The 24,664-nt window shown below is 35.0% G+C and overlaps 1 protein-coding gene across 1 annotated transcript in view; it reads right to left on the bottom strand.

The window, feature by feature from the left end:
* Positions 1–2,291: 2,291 nt before the first annotated feature.
* LOC122025175 (protein SHOOT GRAVITROPISM 6-like) overlaps positions 2,292–24,664 on the bottom strand; it is a 60,643-nt gene continuing 38,270 nt past the window's right edge. Inside the window, exons 28-51 of the mRNA XM_042583948.1 lie at positions 15,706–15,851; positions 15,520–15,600; positions 15,345–15,445; positions 13,260–13,498; positions 13,084–13,193; positions 12,880–13,008; positions 12,725–12,799; positions 12,508–12,641; positions 12,355–12,427; positions 12,137–12,268; positions 11,366–11,544; positions 11,139–11,261; positions 10,986–11,046; positions 10,807–10,902; positions 9,168–9,268; positions 8,510–8,615; positions 5,777–5,890; positions 5,613–5,687; positions 4,497–4,595; positions 3,306–3,377; positions 3,134–3,219; positions 2,969–3,062; positions 2,789–2,896; positions 2,292–2,712 (exon numbers count right to left, since the gene is read on the bottom strand). Of these exons, the coding sequence (XP_042439882.1) occupies positions 2,548–2,712; positions 2,789–2,896; positions 2,969–3,062; positions 3,134–3,219; positions 3,306–3,377; positions 4,497–4,595; positions 5,613–5,687; positions 5,777–5,890; positions 8,510–8,615; positions 9,168–9,268; positions 10,807–10,902; positions 10,986–11,046; positions 11,139–11,261; positions 11,366–11,544; positions 12,137–12,268; positions 12,355–12,427; positions 12,508–12,641; positions 12,725–12,799; positions 12,880–13,008; positions 13,084–13,193; positions 13,260–13,498; positions 15,345–15,445; positions 15,520–15,600; positions 15,706–15,851 (2,699 nt within the window). The 3' untranslated portion in view covers positions 2,292–2,547. The remainder of the gene's footprint in view (positions 2,713–2,788; positions 2,897–2,968; positions 3,063–3,133; positions 3,220–3,305; positions 3,378–4,496; positions 4,596–5,612; positions 5,688–5,776; positions 5,891–8,509; positions 8,616–9,167; positions 9,269–10,806; positions 10,903–10,985; positions 11,047–11,138; positions 11,262–11,365; positions 11,545–12,136; positions 12,269–12,354; positions 12,428–12,507; positions 12,642–12,724; positions 12,800–12,879; positions 13,009–13,083; positions 13,194–13,259; positions 13,499–15,344; positions 15,446–15,519; positions 15,601–15,705; positions 15,852–24,664) is intronic.

Here is a 24,664-nt window from a genome sequence, read left to right as displayed (position 1 = left end):
AAGTATTTTTCAAAGAAATCATTTTCAAAATCTAAGTATTTAGCTAATTTTTTTTAAAAAAAATCTTTTCAAAGCTAATTATTTAGCTAAGTATTTTTCAAAAAAATTATTTTCAAAACTAAATATTTAGCTGAGTTTTTTAAGAATTTTTTTTAAGATAAGTATTTAGCTAAGATTTTTTCTAAGCTAAACATATTTTTTTTAAAAAAAAAAGGAAAGTGTTTACTTTCAGGAGAGCTTAAAAGAAAACGATTAAAAAGTTAACTTTTCAAAATTAAAATTTTTTTACAATTTTTTCTCTACTTAATAATTTTTTATATATGTCAAAGGGGGAGAAAGATATTAAAAGTAAAGTCAAAAAGTTTTATTCTGAGAAAGAGTAATACTTAAGGGGGAGTGAGTAATATTTTTACCATATTTTTGCCTTGTTTACTTGAAAATGTACTTGTTCCTAATGTTTTACTATTTTGTATGTTTTTACTCAACTTTTGAACTAGGTTTTGATAATGGGGAGATTGTTGGTGCCGGGAGCATCAGACAATCGAATTAGTGTTTTGATAATGGCAAATGGGTTTAAAGTTAAGCTATTTTGTGATCTAACAAGTGTGACTAAGTGTGCAAGAAAATCGTAAGTGATCTTAGGCAAAGGAAAGTCCTAGCAGCGGTTAGGCAGGTGGAAAGTCTTAGCTGTGGTTAGGCAACAAAGTCCTGATCCGGGGGACTGGGCAAAGTCTTAGCGAGTCGAGGATTTTGGGCGATATCCTAGAGTCGAGGACTCTAGGTGAAAATCCTGTGGGTCACAGACACCAGGTGGAAGACTGTACAGGTAGTGGATCAGACGTTCAGCATGTAGTCCTGAAGTCTCAGACGCGGAGCAAAAGTCTAGACGGTCTGGAAGACCGATATAGTAAAAGGTAATTTCTCTTAAGAAGAGTAGGTGAGGATGCGTTCCTCGAAGAGAGAATAGTAGGCGTCGCTCCAATCTAGAGTTTTAGCGAAACTTAAAGTCAGGATCGAGCAGTCCAAAAGTTGTCAAATCTTATCATTCTTTACATGTTATTTGCTCAGACTAATCTGATTTTACAGGAAAACAAAATCGTGAAAATGATGGTCCGGGCACTCGGAGCTGCTCTGGGCCCCCAAACTAGCTTCGAATGAAGCAGGGTGCCTGGCCAAGCGCCCTCGCAGTTTGGGCACCCAAAGTTGCTCCATGCACCCAGAGTTGCTCCAGGCGTCCTAACGACCAAAAATCAATCGTCACAACGAGCTAGAGAAAGATGATTGGCAGACCTAAGTCACGGTCCAAGCGCCCTGGGGTGGTCCGAGCGCCTAGAGATGAATAATTTTTGCAGATCGAGTTTTAACTAGAGCACGTCATGTCAGCCCTGTGGGGGTACCCGAGGGAGGAGGGTCCAAACACCCGGAATGGACTATAAAAGGAGGATTCGGCCAGCACCTCAAGAATAACATTTCAAACAACTTCCGCTTCTACATGTTGCTTAGAAAACACCTCCTCGCGCAAAAGCTGCTCTGACGACAACTGCGCTCAAGATTTGATTCTCCACATCGTTGGTATTGTTGTTATTCAAATTACTTGTACTAAAGTTATAATTATTCTTATAATCATTGAATTGATTAATATTTGTCTATCGAAAGCACTCTCACATGCGGACCTTAAAGTAAAAGTCACCACAAGCTCCGAACTAAATAACTCTTGATATATTAACGTTGTCTCTTTTTTTCTTTTTGTCTTTATTCCGTTGTCATTTTACTCGATCAATTTTAAACGAACGTTAAAAAACTACGAGAGCTATTTACCCCCTTCTAACGTGTCACAATCCTATACTAATCACCCCCTAGCTTCATTCTCAACTTACGTTCCTCCCGTGGAATGATAAATACTTTTGGATTTATCTTAACCGGCGAAAAATTTTCATGAGCCAAAGATCTAAATACCTCGTGCTAGCTAAAACAAATTAAGGACTAAATAACAAACATTTTTCATTCTCCTAAAGTCTACCTCCTTTAAAAAATACTTTAGAGCATATAACCCTAAACAACTTTTAAATTATTATCATTTCACCCCCTAACATATAATATTATAACATGGTAAATATGTCACATAATGCCACTGTTAATGAGTAGGGATAAATGTTTAATATTATAAGGGTGCAAACTTACAAAAGAAATGAAAATTTCCCATGTTCAAAATTAAATGAACACACTGACTACAAGCGTGAAATAAACATTTATATCATAAGAAACATTTTATTAAAACATACGCTCCAATGGAAATAAATGCCTATACAACATTAATTTACAGAATAAATAAATTACATGGTAAGACACCCTATAATTATAAGGGGTTTCAGGACAAGGAATATGTACGATGCATCTGTTTTTGTACACTATATGAACACAAACGTATATTATACAAAAAGAAAAAAAATGATGTTATTTGCAAAAAAACAGAATCTAAAAACCATGATTGAATATTTTTGGTTTGACTTTGGCTTTGTCAGTTAGATGGATTTGAAATCTAAGAGCTTATTCAAAAATATTACTTCTGCTAGGGTCAGCTTGATCTAATTGTGGCGTTGCAGAAGCAAGTGGGTTGAAAGCCTTGATCAAAATACCCAGTGCAAAAGAGCATGCTGCTCGGACAACTGCATCCCTCGACTTACTCATCTTGTTCACTAATGCCGGAAAGACCTGGTAGAAAAGGATGTCATTCAGTATCTTTAACACAATCAACTAAGATGACATAGATGGAATCCCTTCAATAAACCTGTGAACAGTATGGAGCCAATAAACGCTGATCTTCGGCAAGCGACAGCAAGCAACTGGAGAAGTACACTGCATTTGCTTGTATCACTGGCCAAGGCGAATCAAATGCCTGCACACCGAAATTATACAATCAGGAATGTTCAATTGAAGCAAATGCGCAAAGGTTTTCTCACACTAATACCTGGATCAATGATGTCAAATAACTAGCAACTCTTGGAGACAGGAACTGATACGCATGCCTCGACAAATCTCTTATGAAATCCTCATAATCACTTCTGTGGCATGAAAGGAATAGGCTTGTGTATTATTGCAACCTTTCACTCGAAAATCAGAAACAATATATTACCTCCTATCAGAACTGAAAACTTGTTTGTGGAAAAGGTTAGAGAAGCCATCAACTTCGATCAATGGTGCAAGTTGTCGAAGGGTAATCTAGGCAGGTTAAGAAAAAGGATACAGTCAACTGATTCCTAAATAAAAAAATAATCATGAAATAGAAAACGTTGTACAATTCATACTCTGCATGATTGACGAACATTGAGATCATCATCATGAAGATGGAGAATGAGGCGAGGGATGGTGGCATGAACCTGAACAAGAACAAAACAATGAGACAATTGAACTGCAACAGCTCGCAAAAGAATACCAAAGAGCAGATCTCCTGATTAAAGTGCTCAAGTAACATTTGGTAGTAATTGAATGTACGAAACTGAAGTTGGAAAGCATTTCCAAACAAAACAAGAAGCAGTAGAACATATGTAGTATAAAAAATTAGGAAAATACAAAAAAAATTCCTAGTGGAAAACCTAAAATTATCGCAAATGAATCTGGAAACAACTCCAAACAGACCTCTTAACTAATTTAATTAAACATGGGAAAGTTTGCTACTCAGTATGTGATTTTATTTCCTTAATTCTTCAAATTACTGAGCCAGATTACTGATCAAATTTAAAAGTCATGGTATTTGTGACAACAACAGTTGAAAACAGTCCTCTAACCAGCACATGCTTCGCTAGAAGAAATTGTTTGTTGGTAGGTTTATGATAGATAAAACAAACTTTTCTGCATTAATTTATATCTAATGAGCATAAAGAAACACACAAACTGCATCCAATTTGCAGAATATAGGCCTTCTCTGATATTTAGGAATGCAGACAGATACCAAATTAAAACTTTTTTGTTTTATTACAAAATGCATAATACATGAATCAAACTATAAATAAAACTCTTTTTTCAATAATATCATATTCAAGAATTTTTTCAACGAGTTATCTTTTGAAGAATCTCACTAGCATTAATGATATAACTTGCAAGGAACCAAGTCACTGCCTCTATTTGATTACCAATAATCCCATACATAAACATTTATCTGCAAATACTTCCATCCTTGTCATCAATAAAAGAGAATATTTGCAACTTATCCACTGCCGTGATATTTTTTAACTGTAAATGTAAGGGTGAAAAGAGATTACATAAAAAAGACAAGTACTTTATTTCACGTTTGTCAATTTGATCTGTTTAGGAACTGTAAAATTTATTATTGAGATTCCTATATTGGAACAGATAATAGTCAAATCAAAAGAAAATTGACATAACATATACCCAACAAGGATGTGAACTGTGGTGATTATTTCAAAAGTTGCAGTGTTGCTAAAAATCATATTGGAAGATATCAAATAATGTTTACAATTGATGATAGCATATAGTACCTGCTCAAGAAAAGCCTGGTGCTGAGACCCCTTTGCATACTTGCTCAATGCTCCATAAGCAGCAAAAGCCTTCGAACGCATTTTTTCATTCATGCAGATCTAATCAGGAAAAGCAAATACTGTGAGGACAAGCTTTATCAGTGGTGCCAGAAACAAAGTTTCTGCCCGTTTATATACATATGATAATGATTATTGGCACGCCATTGTGCTTTCTAGCAGTAGAATAGTGTAGCAGTTGGATAGGGTCAATATGACCAACTACCCAACTAGGCAGAAATAGTTATGTACATACCAAGGTAAATTGTTTAAAGACACTGTATAATTTGAAGATAGAAAATACTATATTGCATTCATGAGAACCATTACAAGGCTTATATAGAACTAGACACAAGTTTAAACCAAAAAATCAATGTGGGACTAGACCCACTACACCAATAACCTCATTAATACTAATATTCTTAAAATGCCCCTCAAGCTGAAGCAGAAATACTATGTCCAACTCCTTCATCTCCTTCATCTAGTGGCACACTGGCAAGAGCAGGCGCGGCTCACTCTGTGTGATGTGCAGCGCATAGACTAAGATGCAGAAAACAAGAAGCCCGAGTACCAAGAGAATATGAAGGAGGCCAGTAGGGGACCTGGAGCATGCAGTGCAACCGGTAGGAGATGAGAGATGGCTTGGATGAGGGGAGGCCATTGGTGGCAGTAGCCCTAACCTCCCTTAAGGGGATACCCTCTTGAGAAAACTTTAACCTAAGGGGTTATCTGATACAATGTAGAATTTGTGGATAGAATATTATATATTGCATTCAAATGAGACAATCATTGCAAAAGTATATATAGGATTAAGGACACAACTATAAACCTAAAAAAAACAAAGTAGGACTAAACCCGCTACACAAACAATCCTATTAATAATGATAATCTCAACAATTATGTCTAAGACAAAAAGATCTAAAAAGATTAGTATTTGTTAGTGCCACTGATAAAATAATCTTTGTTCACTGTACCACGACAATCCAATGATGGAAGGATAAATCCTTTACATAAATTTGGTTGCTCATACTTACAACTAATTTGGTGCATCTGAAAATTAAAAACTAATCAAGGAGGCACCTGTAGATTGCGCAGTTGCACAGACAGATTTAGTAAAATAGGATCTACAGCATCTTCAGGCGCTGTGCTGAGAACCTACAGTCCAAGTTTATTGATGTAAATGAAAACAAAAAGACTTCAAAAATGATTGAAAAGTTAAATTCCCTAAATATGTAGTATCCTACACTAAGCAAGCATTGCACTGCAGTTAATTGAACTGATTCATCAGGGTCTTCAAGTAAAGCTACAATAACTCCAAGAACTTGAGCAATATAGTTAAGCACGTGATTCGCTGGTATCTGCAACAAGGAAAAGCAATGCAAATCAGGTGGTAATTACCAGCCCTAGTTGTTTAAAATAAAATTAAGAATTTTCAATAGAAAATAGGTGTATGATACAATCACATGCAAAAATTATTTATTTCAAGAATACATGCAATAAAAGTCATATCACAACAACAATAACACGCCAATGACCAATAAAAATGCCTTTCACTAAGTTATAGAAAATAGGTATATCAAAAACTATCCTCTTAGAATTAGTATAGTGGCAAAAGGAGAATCAACAAACTCAAATCAAAATGGCAACATAAAAATGTAACAACATAAGAAATCATCCAAAAAGTTGAAGCACTAAGAAAATCTATGTTCTTATCCATCCTTCACCATCGAAGCCAAACTATGTTTGAACCGTGAACAAAACTGAATGAAAGTGAAAGTCATAAACCTGAGCTTTATATGAATATATTGAAAGTGTGTGACTATCATGGATAATTGACAGAAGAAAAACAGAGAGGATGAGCCATGATAGAAACTCATGATCATCTTCACTCCTTTATGAAGTTCAAATGAAGTTCAAGATGGACCAACCACTTAATTAGTTTTTGAGCAAAAGTTTTCCTATTACAGGCGATGTATTCGGCACATTTAGATGGTATGCATGATATCCATGAAAACCATCAAATTGTCTCCCGTATATTGGGCAAATTGCATGGTATTATAAAACTTATTAATTCATGATTGAATTAGTCAATTTAGACACTTGATCATGGTGAAGAGAGAATATGTTTATGGGAAAGTGAATACAAAAATCTTGAAAAGTGTGCCAAGTGAAGAGATAGCCAATAGTTAATTTGACCAAGCCAAATTCAGAGAGAGCTTGCTTTGTTTGCTTTCCTTGCTACTTATTATCTTGGCTACTACTTCTAGCAGGGCTCCTGCTCTAAGTGGGAGTATGGTTTGCCCTCCACCACTAATAACGGTAACTATGTAAGAAGGCAAGGTGATGTTTCATGGACTATTTATCTAGTATTCAAGCTATTATTTTTGCATCCTCACTGCAGATCATATAGGCGGATCCATGCTAGGTGCTCATTAACTAGATTTTCGAAGTCTTGTTCTATTGTTAAGCAAGCTTATATCAATTTATGCATGAATCAAGATGATCCAATTGATGGAGATATAGCCTATGATCCAATTGTAGTAGAAAAGATACTCCAATAGAATTTAGGGAAAAAAAGGATAGGGGAAGTAATATATAGAATCTAATGTCTAGAAGCCATTCCTCTATATTTCTAGGAATAATTCTAAACCAAAATCAATTTTAAAAAGGGGGGAAAATCAAAATACCTTAAAAAAATTCAGCCTTCTCACCCCCATACACAAAAAGCATGAATAAAAAATTAAAAAAAATCTCATACTTCTAAAAGCTTTGTCAAATTGCTTCCCATTACATTAACAAACAGAGGGGGTAACTTGCATAGGCATATGGATTTCCACCATGACAACATCGTGACACCATCTCGGCCATTCTCTCACACTTTTCACATGAAAGCCACTCTCAATGGAGCACTTGCTGTATACTGCAGATGAAAAGGCTTTTTCTCCAATTTTTGCCAACTTTGTACACCATTTTTTACAACCCTTTTCTTCAACAAAAACAGCATCATATTCTCCATTTCTGATTGTCATTCTACTATGTCCAACCCTCAATGAAAGAAAGCAGGTAGCGAGAAGAAAGCCTATATTGTTAGAGCTCGCTATCAACCTTGGCGTGCATCTGAAATTGTGATCTTTGTCAGCAGAGCTGGCAGAGTTGCAATAGTATGAATGACGAAAGAAGATAATGGTAGAAGCCAGTCACAGAGCAATGAGATAGGTATTCTACCACTTTTGAAAGTCTGGGTGGATTGGAAAAGAATCAAAAGTCTGGGAGGTATTTTGATATTTTCCATAGAAAATTTTGGATGGCTTAAATTGTAGAAGAAAAGAATCCAATTCTCAGTTTTAAGGGGTCTGAAGAACTCATAGAAGGTTTGCTCAGTAGGTCTGGTTGGGTGGGAATTGGAGTGAAAGTGCAGAAAAAAGGATATCAAGAGTCACTTAGTTGTGGCTGGATCCACCTTCTGCAAATGCTCCCTGAAATCTGATACTTTTCCATGCACTTGTTCTGAATACCCCTAGGAAACTTCTGCTCAAATTGCTTGCCCATGCTACAAAAGGGTTGTGCACCCTCCATTTGCTAGTTGCCAAAGATGAAAGTCATGCCAACCTTGCTTCTCACAGCAAATGGCTCCTTGTAGAGTCCTATTGTCATGTGCTTGTGCATGGTATTAACTACAGCATAGCCTGTCCTCGTGGCAAGTTTGAGTTATGCTCTCAAACGATCCACAAGTGAAAGACCAATCTTTTAACGCTAGTATACTTACAAAATTGGTACTTGGTGGCTCTTGAGCAGCATATACTAAGGTTTACCAGCAGTAGGTAGAGAACTGATATAGTAGGATAGTTATCCAACAAAAGACTAATATCAACTTTTGGAAGATATCTTAAACCATCAGAATAAGTTATAATAAGGAAAACAATGGGATCACACAAGAACTATACATAATTGGGTAAAAAAATTAAATCTGAAATAACCTGAACAAGTCCACACAAACAAAGGCTTCTCACAGTCGGTGATTCATCGGAAACATGCAAGCACATTGCCTCTACAATATGTTCCAACAAAGAAGACAGTCCCTCACTGCATGAACAATTTTTAATTGTTAACCAAATTGCAGCATAGCTAGACACTAATGACTTTGCTCAAAAGGACAAATGTATGAAACAACAAAGTATTAGTGTGAAATAAGATGTGAATTATTTGAAAATAAAATTCTTAGTACTGATGTATGTATTCAAATCTTCAAGTAAAACACAATTATATGACCTAAATGGAGTAAGATACTTGGTATAATTATTGCATTTATGATATGTAAGTTGAATTGCTATTAACGTCAATACTATATCTCGTCTAGTTTATACCTATGCTCATATTATAGTTGTATTCCTATTTAGCATAAATGTTGTACTCCATATTTTATGCTGAGTTAGGTGCAAATTTTCACGGATTTTCTAGATACCTAGTAGAAAATATAGTTATAGTTGTCTCCAAGGGTTAAAAGCTTGTATCATGCTGGAGTTTCAATCTCCAATCATAATGGTATGATTTTGGCGTTGCGTTGAAATTTTGCATGTTTATGTTTGTATCGATAAATTCAAATTAGTTATAAAAGAGAAGGTAATCAACAAATACCTATGACGGATAAATTCTGATAAAGCAGAAGCAGCAGCTTCCCTTTGAAATGTTTGATGTCTATTTAATGCTTTGCTCAAGTTCATGCTTATTGGTGAAACCTGACAAACACAATTATTGAAGAAATCATAAAAATGATGTAAATGATTTGAAAATGTAGATTACATGAAATGTATTAACTAATCTTTGCACAGCTGAGAAGAAAAGAACAGGTAAAGGATGCTCATGTATTTGTGCAAGGTAGCATGCAAACATCACAAATAAAATACACAGGTTCACACCCTAACAAAACTTTATAGGTCTACTTTGTCAAAAGAGTACGACTATAGACAAGAATAAGTTAGTAGGCAGATAATAGTTAAGAAAAGAACAACTCAAAAAAGTTGAGGCTGTGTCATGAGGACATTCTATAAACAATCTTAGATAATGTCTTCAATTTTAGCTGAGTTATGTGGGCTGTAAGGATATTCTATAAGAGATAAACATGACATTATAATGTCATCAAGCTACTGCTGATGGTCGTTACCATGTTGAAGTTGGTCTGGTACCACTATTACAACTTGGTGAGTGCATGGGTAACACCCATATGTCCACCCCATACTCTCGACTGAGGTCTGGCAGTTTAGTAGTTATATGCTAGAAAGGATGCATCACAACATGCACGGAAATGATTGTAAGATTTATAACTCAATAACCCTGCATGTGGCAGTTTGATCAATTTATTTTACCACTCTCTTGATGTTCATAATGAGTCTACTCAAGTGGATTGCAAGTAAATTGATGGCGTGATCATTTCCTAGATGTTTTTTGGCCTATTGGGTGTCCAAATGATTGTGATGTGACTTAATAGGCATTTGTTGGCCTATTGGATGCCCAAGAGATTATCGTGCAGCTGTCCTAAGTATTTGTTGGCCTATTGAGTATCCAAGAAACTATTGTGCAACTAACCTAGGTATTTGTTGGCCTATTGGGTGTCTTAGAGATTGTCATGTTACTGTTGTGTAGACCACTTCTAGCCAGTGGACATGAAGACCCACTTGAGGCATGACATCATGAAGTTGCCAAAGATATAAATTATTGTAAATCACTCGAACAAAACTTTTTAAGGGAACCTTGAAGCAATAGTAAAGTTGTTGTCATGTGATCTTGAAGTCATTCGAGTCGCTGAAAGAGCCTCTTGCAAAATGCAAGATAAGGTTATGTACAATAGACCTCATGTGGTTTGACCCTTTCGCGGGACTCCGCACTGGTGGGAGCTTCATGCACCGGGCCGCCCCTTTTTTACTCGCACCAAACTTTTTATAATAGAGTACATAAATTATATCCAATATGGTGGCAATGCGTGCTTTGTTCTTTCTCATTAGTTATCCTACATGGCTCATCCATGCATAATGTACTGGACAACATGAGATCAAAAACAGTTGTGGGTGTTATATTAAATCTTAGAAAGTATTTAGCAGTCAATTCTTTTGTTCAACCAGATTTTTGTACAATAAATATGTTGGATGAATATAATATTACATGAGAAAACAAACACATGTCCATAAGTGTTTCAGAGACATAGTTCTACTCTTACTAGAACGTAATGATGTTTGAGAACAAATACATGAAAAAAGTTCAAATATTTATAACAGACTACCTCTTTAGGCCTTTTCATAGAGGTACAGGAAGCAACCTCCTGAATCAAATCAATCAACTTCTCTTTGTCTCTGTGTTCACCATCTCTAGTCAATATCTACAGATGAAAATCAAAATATATTTTTCCTTAAATTCTTCACAATGATTGGAGTTATAGATGGCATATAATAGGAATTCTACCTTGCCCATCTCAATGTCTCCAACACATTCACAGAATGACTGAAATGCTAATAACAACAATCTCCAAAATCATATAAAGAATACCAAGGGTCAGTGCCTTGATCAATTAAACATATATTAAGTAAAATGAGCTTGTAGAAAAAAAAAATTTACTGCAAGGGTTCAAGTTGGCCAAGACCAGCAAGCCCATGGCAACTTCCAAGTTGCAGCGTAAGCACAGAGAAGACAGTAGAATAACTTTGTTCAACAGCCTTTTTTCCAATTTTACCACCTCCTCTGCCATACATTTTCAAATACCAAAATATATTTGGAAGTAAAAGAAATGGTATTGCAGGAATAGAGGTATGCAAAAAAAAAAAAATACATTATAAACAACACACCTGAAAAATGCAGTGATAGCAAGGATAGCTGCTTGCTGAAACTGGTTATCATTTTGAGCTTCAATAGAGGGATTAGAATTCTCTCCTTTATCCATATCAGTCTTAGGAAGAGGTGTATCAAGAACAGAAACAACATACTCCAGAAATGAAAATGAAAGAACTGGATGCTGGGAGAATGCCTATCAAGAGAAAGATAACATAGAAACCCAAAATAAGTGAAAAAGAGAAAAAAAAAAAAAAAAAAAATTGTAGATAAGGTTCAATCAGAAAACTAAAGTTCTCTTGGAGGCTCAAATTTTAGCTACAAACAACTCCAGTAAGAACTAAGGTGCAGAATCGCAACTGAAATTAAATTGAAATTTGTTTTGAGCTAGAATGTTTACCAAATTAGATCCAATATTTTAGTCATCCATCATGTTTATTAATTCTAATTTATTTTTTTCCTACAAGGGCTGATTTAACATTTTATCTAATCTTATTATAACTATAGAATCTCCTCTCAGTTTGGTATCTCGAGTCTCAAACATAGTAAAGGTAGGCATATGCCTTGAACTAATTCTTCTATTAATCATATAGATGGAAATATTTTGAGATAAAAAATAATTAAAATAATCTTCTCCAAATAAATGCAATTATGTATCTCCAAAACATTTAGCAGGCGTGCGCAAGAGAGAGAGAGAGAGAGAAGTGTTTGAAGTGAGTAATATGGGTCTGAATCCACTCATCATATGCATTCCGAAGTAAACACTACTCGCATGTCAAGATACTCACAACAAATGCATCCTGCATCGGCCATCCCCCACGAATCCTGGATACATCCTTAGTAGCTATATCCCTTCCAGCAGCAACCAAGATTTCATTGAAGACAGTGATTGTGTTAGTACTCTCCGCCAAGCATGATATCTTGTGGAGTCATGAAAAAGGAATGCCTGATAAATACAGAAAGAGCATCTTCTAGCTTAGTAAATGTACATATCTAATAAGGATACAGCATTCAGCACTTCCTGACGAGTATGTTTATCACTAATGGTGACAGTTGCTGAAAGCAAAGATTGGGTTGTCCTAAAATGATAAGCACAATTAGATTAGGATGTGTAGTACAACATTTGAGATGCAAACTGATAGATAAGACAAACACAAACCTTGAAATATCCAGTTCATGTAATTCATTGCCTCGCTTATTGATGAACTCAGTGACAGCCTGAATAGCACCATCTGCTGCTTGCTTGATCTTGTCACATATAGCCGAGGTGCATGTATGCAATGAGATAACTAGCTGTTCAAAGTATCAGTGCAAAATCAAATAGAGGAATAAGAGACTAGAATGGCTGATCAACAAAAAAAAGTCAATGAGGTAACCTCATCTCTCATTAGCAGAGCACAAACAGATGAAATAACCCTATTAAAAGTTTCAGACTGATCTATAGATGCATCCTGAAAAGGCAAATGAGAACATGATTGCCAGTTGATATTACCTGAACAAACTAATATATTAAACAGAATAAGATTCCTACCCTTCTTAAAATGGAAATAACATCTTCAAGAGAGGACATGGCACTGTATGAAACTTCAATATCAGTATAATTAACAGATGTCGCCAGTTTCGGAAGTGATAATGCAATGCTGAAGAATAGACCAAGAATCTATAAAAGTAACAAAATTGACTTAGTGGTCCAAAGCAAGAATAGAATTTTTATAATCCAAATGTGTGTTCGTACTTGAGCTGCTAATTTACGAACTTCAGAGCTTGTATCTGCACACCGTGGAAGATACGTTATTACTCTTTCGCCCAGGCTCAGATAGTCCCGACTTGGCAATACAAATGCAGCTGAAAGCATAGAAGAGATTGAATAAAAGAAAGACATACAAAATCTATGAAGTCAATCATTATTACATGGTAAATTAGAAAATTTTCTCTGTGCCAGTTTGTCTATCTGTTTACTGTGAGTACAACTTGAATGGCAGCCTAGACCACAAACTCCTCCGGAAAACATGTTTCGGAATTTTAGAAGTAGCTCATACACAGCAGCACAACCTCTTCTTCTTTGGTGCTCCACAGAAGATGAAACAAATGAATCTACCTGTCTAAGAATATGCAGCAATTGATCCGCTCGACTCCGTCCATCTTCACCACTGGTCAAGCATGAATTTTATGATATCTCAAACAGCGATAAATCGACAAGTCTCAATTCATAAGAAGAATCTAGGAAGTTATATATACGTTTAAGAAAATCCCATAATACATTGCTTGGCAAGAAGTTCAAAAAAACAATATTGAACAATAAATATGCCTTTAACTAGATTACACCTAATATTTTTTACTCTAATACTCTGAAGCAGGAACTTATAGATAAACAAAGATATAACAAAAACAACACAATAATAACACAACAGCATGAAGACTTGAGGCTTTATATTGGTCTTTAAGAGTCAAAACAGGAGCCATTATATTTGTCTTTTAAGAGTATTTGATTAAACTACAATTTTTAAATGAGGTATTCAAAAGGTAAGAGGTGACATAGAAAACAGAAGACAGGTACATATTTTGCAAAAGGTTGCCAAATGAAATAAATAAATTAGAATTCCGAAAGCAACTTTTTGAAGCAAAGAGAGACAAGGATATTACTCTAAGAGAGACCGAGTTAAGGTTGATACTACTCTAAGAGACAAGGATATTAGTTTTGCATGAATAAGTAAAATTAAGGTTCCAATCACATATTTATGAGACAGGAGAAATTTTGGTAGGAGACTTAATTGTGAATCATTTACACCAAAAGAGAGTAAATGTTGGAAACTCTAATCTGCACTAATCCGTGTTAAATCATTAACACAAATTAGATGAGAAAGAAACTATCTCTTCCTCAGAATTGTTAAAAATAAATGCTTTAGATCTGTCATAATTTTTGTTTGAATGCTTCCCTCTATTGCATCATCATGGCCATCTAGAAAAAAAAAACACTTTTCCCAAAATCATCCCTCTCTCTTCTTTTTTTGAATCAATTTCATCGCTCTAATTTTAAAAAAAATATGTTGCCCCTGTTTTATCAAAAATAAATAAATAGCAAGTTGAACACTATCTATGTTCCATATATTGACATGATAAAAGATTCAATTAGAAACAAAAACTTCAATTCAATTGCAATCACAACCCTTTCTATACTAAGAGGAACCAAAAAAATTGACACATTAAAGTCAGTTGTAATAACAAACCGTTCATTAAAACATCAAACTGCATTGCAACTTCACATGTAAACACCAAACAAGAAAAATTCAGACCTATCATCTAGCATCCAACCAGAACAAGTCATTCAGCTAAAATCTGGGGAAACCTTGAGGAAATTCGAACAAAATAGACCTGCGTTGATACCATTAAAGTATCCTACCTAAGTGGGTTTCCATGGTTATAGGCAACGTGACACCCATGTGGACCACATGACAATTTTTTCGATGCCTATTAAGCCAAAATCGATTATGCCAAATCTAGCAGTAAATTTAGGTTTTTTCTTGGAACCTTGCTGGGATAATATCATCCAAACATATATCGTTTTTTTTTTCTTGTAAATTGTAATAGCAAGATAAAAATAGTTTTGTTTGTGTAAGCGTGGTTGGATTTTGTACTTCTTTGTTCACTGATGAATGAATTCACCAAGTACAAATACAAATCCATGATTTTGTATTGCTTCTTTGTTCTCCACAAGAAACTCAAATCTCTGTCCAAGGCTGGCACGAGATTAGTTGAAAGTAAACTAGTAGCACATAACCTATTTGTATCAAGTAGAAAAATATGGTCGCTTACAGTATTCCAAAGTAACAAATCTACTGAGAGTCAAGGCTAGACTTTGGACTGCCTGCTCTTCATGTGGGAAAATGTGCAAGCATTAGAGGATATAGAAAAAAAACAACCACCAAAAGTGGAATAGTAAACATTTATCAATTGCATGAAGAAGATAGCAGCACATTCAAGTGATAAGGTTGTCACCTGGTTGAAAGAATAGCACATAATAAAGAAATTAAATTGTCTACGAGCGGACCAATAATATCCGAAGGATCACTTGGTAAAGCAAAGAAACCTAAAGTCGCCTGTAATAAATAACAACAATAAGGACAAGGCCAAAGGACTGATGAAAATATAAAACCTTCTTAAGCAAGCTTACCTTCAGAACGCGGTTTCTAGCTTCAACAGGTAATCTTGGTTCCACTAAAACCAAAGTTTTACATGCACTCAAAGCAAGAGTCTGCAAAATATTGACACATAAATCTCCACATGAACAAGAGCAAAGATATCTTTATCATCTCCAATAATGGGAACTCCAGTCTGATGAGGAAAAAACATAAATCACCTGAGTATGCAGATGCTCAGTGCTTGAATCAACCAACTCCTCATTCTCATCTCTTCCCATCAATGTCAGGACATAATCAAGCATTTGATCTCTTCGTTTTAAAGGGAATGAGATGCCCAGTTCAGCAGCGTTGATGACAGCATGACCTTCACAGGAAGTGATAAAGTTATACAACATTTTACAATGCACAAATAAGTTTATCTGTTAACAGGAAGATAAAACTTGAACATGTCCAAAATGAGCATATGAACCTCTCCTCCAAAGAGAAAGCAAAAAAATAAAATCGCAAAAGAAAAGAAGAAATATTTGGCAGCAGTCTTTCAGCAGAAGAGAAAAAAATTAGAAAATGTTCACACAAATTAATGTACGACAAATCCAGATAAATTTTTATAGTTCCTGACCTAAGAATTAAGTGAAGCATGTATTGGAAATGTTTTCAACTGGCAAACTGATTATTGGTATGTGTATTAGTTAGACTTAGCATATAAATAAGAAGGCAAAATTACCAAATTTTTTAGCTGGCTAATTAGTCAAACTGGAGGGGCATAACCCAACCCAAACAAATCAAGAATACATTTTAGTAAAATTCGCTCTAGTGTCGACAAATCCTTGTTTTCAGAAGACTACATAAGAACATGAAATACAAGGCTCTCTTAGCTCACTGTTATTATATATAACTATTCTTCATTCAAATGAGCCTAATGGTTGCTTTTCAATGCAACCTTCCTATAAGTGCTAGAGATAGAAAATCAAAAAGAGAACATTCAAGATCTCACACCCCTAAATTCTAGCATTTACATCAATAGAATCCATTTTCACTAGATAAAGACTAAAGAATTTCATTAGACTCATCTTTCTCTTATGCTTAGATATTTGACCAGTTCAAGAGTGTCAAGAACTAAAGATCCCTATTAAGACATAGCAAGCCTAACTGCTTAATATGATTTTCCAGCTATAGCAAAGGAAACTACAAATTTAGGCCTTGGAATGAATGAGAATGATTAAACAAACAATTGACTGAGAATTCCAAACTTGAGGTTTAAAACTGAGCAGAAGTTCCAATTAGTATATTTGAAAGAATCAAACCATTGTTTTGTTTTTTCCCTCTGGCCGTACTTATTATCCAAAATCTTGTGAGTAAAGGAGATTCTTGCTATTTCTTAGCAATAGAAGTCTCTGATTTATTTAAATACACTGTGCAATGGAAATTAATAGCAATTTAGATGTGTTCTCCATTATTTAAGTTAGACTATCATTGCAAACAAAAAATATGAATGTCCCCATCACTTGTTTCTTTGTTCAGAAGGCAAATATGGATCATATGTAGTGCAAATCGATGAGACCGGAAAGCTAAGGGGGTTGAATAGCACTTTAACCTACAAATAATTTTTGCCTTCTCTTGCATTTATACAACAACAACAACAATAACCAAGACTTTTCCCACTAGGTGGGTCGGCTGTATGAATCCTTTTACGCCATTGAGCTCTATCTCCTACTATATCATCATCTATATTTAAATAAATTTTATCTTATTTTATTATTGCTAACCAAGTCTTTTTTGGTCTTCCTCTTCCTCGTTTGATATGCATGTTTATCATAGTTTCACATCGCCTAACTGAGGCATTTATTGGTCATCTAAGTACATATCCGTACCATCTTCTCTTGCATTTATACAAGACCAAAAAAACTCATTAGCAATTTGCATGGTGCTTGTGTGTTTGTCCGTATTAAAGTAAGCACGGCGAAATAATAATAATCATAGAAGGAAAAAATGCAATGCTAACAAGAGACCTTTCGATATCATTAAGTTGCAATTATCTCAACCATACAAAGTTAGAAATCAAATATGATTTTCCATGCATTGTTCTAAGAAGAAACACGCTCATTGTTTATATAAAGATGCCCCTACAGTTAGCCAACATTACTTTTTGAACTTGTCTAGACGATTGAAATCTTCTTCATTGACTGAAATTCAAATAAAAGGCATGTTGTAACGCTCCAAAATTTAAAAATCCCCGTAAACCACATGCATACAAATATTAAATATGCTAAATTGATTCAGTTAAATGATTTTAATAAATGATGATATTTGAAAATGAATAAATGATTAATTGTGTAACTTTGCATGATTTCAAAGTTAAGGATTTTCAGGCGAATATTCGATGATGTGCCGAGGAAAGAAGATCAGGGACGATTGAGATAAAAATATATATTTTTAAAATATTTATTTTTTTAGGCTCGAAAATATGTTTAATTAAGGTTGAAACTTTCTAAAATTTATAGATTTTATATATATTTGCAAACCAAGAGTTTTTGAGTTCAAGAAGCCAAATTTTGATAAAATCGAGGACTTTAACTTTTTAATTACCCATAATTTCGAAATTTATATATATTAAACATAATATCAGATTAAAAATGGGCCTAATTAACTTAAGTTTACATGGGTTAGTGGGCCTAGACTTGCATTAAACATAAAAGACTTAAACCCTAGCCTAGATGACGATATTTTTGGGAAAAAAAATAGAAAAGAGAATATAGGGTTCTTGGAGGGAGGCAACAGTCGTGATCCTTGCTGCAGATTTTAGAGGGAAAAATCATGTGTTTTGAGAGGAGAAAGCTAAGCCAAGTCGATCCTCGTTCGTCCTCTTCGTCTCCTTGCGTCAATTTTCGAATTTCGAGCGTTTTAAACGCAAAGGCACGTTCTAAACCCTTCTTTTTGCACCATTCAAATTATAGTATGTATGGTTATTGTGTTTATGCATGAAAATATGTGGAATCACGTTTTTGTTGAATAACGATTATGTTTCTTGAAGTTCTTGAGTTTTCTTGAAAGATTCTTGAGTATTCTTGATTGTTATGGGATGTTGCTGCCATTAGAGGGGTTCAGGACTGAGAGGAGTCGTGGACACTAGGGCTCGGCCAAGGGTTGTTTCGATCCAGGTGGGTTGCAGCAACTTGGGACTAGATTCCTAGAGTCTGAATCATGTCTTAAGATGTTAATATAGGTCTAGTTGTGTCTCGGTTCGAGTCAGGGAAAAAGTTATTAAAGTTTAAGTCGGTAAGAGTCTAAAATGAGTAAGTTGAGATGTGACTAAGTAAAGTTATGTCTCGAGGAAAGGTTAGAAGTCATCGCAATGTCCTGAGTAATCATAATAAATGCTTGAAAGGTTATATGAAAAGTTTTAAAAGTTTTGAAGCTATGTGTTGATGGTATGAAATGTACGGATGCATGCTTATTTTATGAAAATGATGAAAAGGGTAATTTCTTTTTGAAAAGGAAAGGAAAAATGTTTTTGAAGAATGTGATTGACTGCGACAAAGGGGATGTGTGAGGAATCTGTCGAAAACGCAGGCGGTGAACTTAAAAAAAAGGTTAATGGGAATACCGCGAGAAAAAGAGGGAGCCCGGTTACGGGAAAAGGCCCCAGAGGGAACCCAATATCTGATTCTCATATATAGCCAAAGGGATGCAATGAAGAAGTGGTCTCTAAACTCTAGTAAACTAACAAAATGATTAATGGGAATACCGCAAGAGAAAAGGCCCCAGAGGGAGCCTAGTTATGGGAAAAGGCCCCGGAGGGAGGCCAGTATCGGATTCATATATAGAACTCCATGGCTTGGAATGATGGTTTATAGATCGATCAACCGAATAGATGATAAAGGAGTCACTTTCAATGATCAAACCTCACCTAAAATGTCTAGGATTAATAATGAGGAAAAAGTATATGATGCTTAAAGTATTTTAAATATTTATGTGAATGCAAATGCAAATAATTTAAAAGTTAAATGTATTTTTATTAAAAATATTTTTAAATGCATGTGATTGTATATTTATGTATTTCCTATTAGGATTTGAATGTGCCGAGTCATTAGACTCACTAGGGTTGAATGGCACACTAGGGTTGAATGGTTATAGGTGATGAAAATATGGAGGCAGGAGGCTCTGACTCCTAATTGGACCGGGCATGGCAGTACACTCATGAGGACCTTGCATTTTCGCAAAACTATGTTAAATGAATTGTTATGAGAGGATTTTTAAATTGAGAGAGTTGAATATTCTTGAAAGTTAAAATGTTGAATTTTTATTTGAAGATTACGTTTTGAATGGTTTTTAGATAGTTTGTTTACACTTATGTTTGTGTGACTGATAAATTTGGGTTTTAAAACAGTTGAGATTTTATTTCAAAAATGTTAATAAAATAGTTTTTAAATATTGATTTTATAAGTATAGGTTTCGCCCATATATATTATAAAAAAATTCTAGTATAATTTAAGCAAAGTGAGAGTTAGGATCGTTTTAGTTGGTATCAGAGCAAGGATTTTGTAAGGATTGTGTCGACTATCGGTTCCGAGAAGCTCAAGAAGTCAAGCCTCAAGTCTGTGAGTTTTATTGCTTTAAATTTAAATGCTTAAAGTCAAATGCTTTTATGATTATGAAAACTAGAGGATTAGTTGTTATTGATTTAAATGCATGTTGGTTATGTGTTGGGTTAAATTTAAAAAATTTAGTTTAGAAAAAAAAATAGTTGTCCTTAGAGTCTAGTAACAAACATGATATTTAAAAGTAAGTATATATGGCATACTCATAAAATTTTGGTGTTATACTTTATAAGAAATAAAGACACTCGAGGAATTTTTGAAAGTTATTAAGAAAATTTGGGAGTTTAGAATTCATGTTGATTTATATGATATAGAAACATTATCATGATACTTCTTTGTATTTTGGGATTAAGTGGATATATGTGTTTGAATTATATTCTCTAAGACTATTTGGGTTGTGTAACTTTGAATCACAAAGTTATGAGATAAGTGTTTATATAAAAATTTTGGTGAACTAAAAACTAAAAGGTATTAGTTGTGTTATGACTTTGCATGTGTTCAACATAAGTTACCAATGACCAAGGTATCAAGTTTTTATCAAGTGATCTAAAATCTTGATATGTGGATTCTAGAATTCTATGGACTATAAATGAAGTCAAATTATTAGAGTTAGTCTAATATTGATACGGAATAACTTAATAAGTTTTATATGCTAGTGTTATTTAAAAATTAAGGATATGTTAGAATGCGGCAATCGTTCCAATGAGGAAAGTCTAAATGTCTTAGGCCTCAACTAAATTGTAATTGGAAAGAAAATAGTTTAAGCATGTTATTGATGCTAGAAGGATTTTATTGTATATGTGGAGATTGATATTATATATTTTTGGGTTTTATGGATTAACATTATTCGAAATTCAAGACTTGCAATAATTCTATAAGGCTACGATTGGTTAGGAGTAATGTAATCAAGTAATAAACTTTATAATGTAATGTCAATGTAATCTTGATTACATTACTACGTTTGGTAATGTAATGTATGTAATCTTTGATTACAAGAGTGATTACATTCTTTTGTTTGGTGTCCGACAGCGGTCGACGGCGACGATCGGCGGCGGAGCTCGGAGGCGGCGATCGACGGCGGAGCTCGGAGGCTGCGACCAACGGCATAGCTCGGAGACGACGACCGACGGCGGAGCTCGGAGGCGGCCGGCGGGGCAGCACTTGGAGGCGGCCGGCAGGGCGGCACTTGGAGGCGACGACCGGCGACGGCAGAAGCGACGTAGGTGACCGATTGATGCCGAAAATGGACTAGGGGTATATTTGACATTTAAATTTTAGTTAAACGGTGACCTTGTAATGTAATCGGATTACATGATGTTGGCCTTATAATCCATATTACAAGGGGGAAGAATTGTAAGTACTTTATGTCGAAAATTTAAGTAAATTTGGTGACTCATTTAAAGGGGGAAGAATTGTAACGCCCCAAAATTTAAAAGTCCCCGTAAACCACATACATAAAAATATTAAATACGCTAAATTGATTTAGTTAAATGATTTTAATAAATGATGATATTTGAAAATGATTATATGATTAATTGTGTAACTCTGCATGTTGAGGATTTTCAGGCGAATGTTTGATGCTTGGCCGAGGAAAGAAGATTAGGGACGATTGAGATAAAAGTATTTATTTTTTTAGGCTCAAAAATATGTTTAATCAAGGTTGAAACTTTCTAAAATTTATGGATTTTATATATATTTGCAAACCAAGAGGTTTTGAGTTCGAGAAGTCAAATTTTGATAAAAGAGAGGACTTTAATTTTTTAATTACTCATAATTTCGAAATTTATATATATTAAACATAATATCAAATTAAAAATGGGCCTAATTAACTTAAGTTTACATTTGTTAGTTGGCCTAGACTTGCATTAAATATAAAAGACTTAAATCCTAGCCTAGATGACGATATTTTTGGAAAAAATAGAAAAGAGAATCTAGGGGTCTTGGAGGGAGGCAGTAGCTGTGACCACCCTTGCTGCAGATTTCAGAGGGAAAAATGGTTAATGAAAATACCACGAGGGAAAAAGGCCCCAAGGGAGCTCGATTATGGGAAAAGGCCCAAGAGGGAGCCTAATATCGGATTCTTATATATAGCCCAAAGGAATACGACGAAGAAGTGGTCACTGAACTCCAGTGAACTTACAAAATGATTAATGGGAATACCGTGAGGGAAAAGACCCCAGAGGTAGCTTGGTTATAGGAAAAGACCTGAGAGGGATTCCAGTATCAAATTCTCATATATAGGCCAAAGGGATGAGATGAAGGAGGGGTCGCTGAACTCCGCCGCTTGGTACCATGGTTTATAGATTGATCAATCAAATAAAGGATAGAGGAGCCACTTTCAATGATCAAACCTCACCTAAAATGTCTAGGATTAATGATGAGGAAAAAGTATATGATGCTTAAACTATTTTAAATATCTATGTGAATACAAATGCAAATGATTTAAAAGTTAAATGCATTTTTATTAAAAGTCTTTTTAAATGCATATGACTGTATATTTATGTATTTGCTATTAGGGTTTGAATGTGCTGAGTCATTAGACTCACTAGGGTTGAATGGTTGCAGGTGATGAAAATATGGAGGCAGGAGAGGAGGCTCTGACTCTTGATTGGACCGGGCATGGCAGTACACTTCCGAGGACCTTGCATTTCCGCAAAACTATGTTAAATGAATTGTTATGAGAGGATTTTAAAATTGAGAGAGTTGAATATTCTTAAAAGTTAAAATATTGAATTTTTATTTAAAGATTGGGTTTTGAATGGTTTTTAAATAGTTTTTTTAGACTTATGTTTGTGTGACTAACAAATTTGGATTTTAATGCAGTTGAGATTTTATTTCAAAAATGTTAGTAAAATAGTTTTTAAATATTGATTTTATAAGTATAGGATTCAACCATATACTTAGAAAATGAGGAAGAAATAATTTCTTATTCAAAAGAATAGGTACACGACTCTCTTATTTATAGAGAGAATTTACAAAAGAAAGGAAACTAATAAAAAGGAAATTAAATAATAAGGAAACTAATTAAAGTTAATAATTGACAAATGATCCTTTCCTATTTTTCCTGATTTGTATATCTTTGATTTTAATGATGACAGGATTTCCAACACTCCCCCTCAAGTTGGTTTGTAGATATCTTCCATAGCCAGCTTGCTAGTCAGCTTATCGAATTGTTTCTTGTGTAGTCCCTTCGTTAATACATCAGCTAATTGTTCATTTGTTGAAAGATATGTCATGCATATTACTCCAGTGTTGATTTTCTCCTTGATGAAATGTTTATCCACCTCTAAATGCTTTGTGCGATCATGAAGAACGGGATTATGAGCTATGGTAATAGCAGCTTTGTTGTCACAATAAACCTTTATAGGAGTTGAAAAAGAAAGCTTCAATTCCTCAAGAATTCTTTTGATCCACATTACCTCACAGATTCCATGGACAACAGCTCTGAATTCTACTTCAGCACTACTTCTGGCTACCACATTTTGTTTTTTACTTCGCCACGTAACTAGGTTCCCACCAACAAAGGAACAGTAGCCTAATGTTGATCTCCTATCCATAACACTCTCTGCCCAGTCTGCATCTGTGTAGACTTCGACTTGAAGATGTCAATGTTTCTTGAATAATAAACCTCTTCATGGAGTTCCTTTCAAATATCTCAATATCCTATAGACAGCCTCGAAATGTTCTGCTCCTGGTGAATATACAGAACAAACCAGCTTATAGTGCAGCCAAAAGGAAGCTAAAGACTTCAACTGACAAATTAGGCAACTTAGCAAGGGATATGTTAAAGAAAGTCTAAGTCCTTGTTCGGTTCCGACTATACTCGTGCCAAAGAAAGATGGTTCGTGGCGGATGTGCGTGGACAGCCGTGCTATTAATAAAATTACGGTGACATATCGTTTTTCGATTCTTCGTCTTGATGATATGCTTGATGAACTATACGGAGCTAAAGTATTTTCCAAGGTTGATCTTCGCAACGGTTATCACCAAATACGCATGAAAGAAGGGGACGAGTGGAAGACCGCTTTTAAAACTAGAGGTGGGTTGTATGAGTGGCTTGTTATGCCCTTCGGGTTGACTAATGCCCCAAGCACCTTATGTGTCTTATGAATCAGATTTTGAGGCCTTTTCTCGGCAAATTTATCGTCGTATACTTCGATGATATTCTTATTTACAGCAAGAATGAAGGAGAGCATATTCAACACCTTCGAGAATTATTTACAACATTACGGCAAGAGAAACTTTTCGGAAACTTGAAGAAGTGCAGATTTTTATCACCACAGGTTGTCTTCCTTGGCTATGTTGTTTCTGCCGACGGTATCCGTGTTGATGAGAGTAAGGTCGCGGCAATTCGATCATGGTCTTCTCCTTGTTCAACCCATGACGTACGGAGTTTCCATGGTCTTGCGTTGTTCTATCGGCGATTTATTCGTAATTTTAGTTCTCTGGCAACCCCTCTGACAGAAACCTTGAAGGGAGATCAATTCATTTGGACAAACGCCGCACAACGTAGTTTTGAGACCCTCAAAGAAAGGCTCGGTGAAGCTCCCATATTAGCACTTCCCTATTTTGAGAAAGT

Source organism: Zingiber officinale, chromosome 9B (genome assembly GCF_018446385.1).
Source record: "Zingiber officinale cultivar Zhangliang chromosome 9B, Zo_v1.1, whole genome shotgun sequence".
Taxonomy (NCBI): domain Eukaryota; kingdom Viridiplantae; phylum Streptophyta; class Magnoliopsida; order Zingiberales; family Zingiberaceae; genus Zingiber; species Zingiber officinale.
This window is presented reverse-complemented; position numbering and strand designations above follow the sequence as displayed.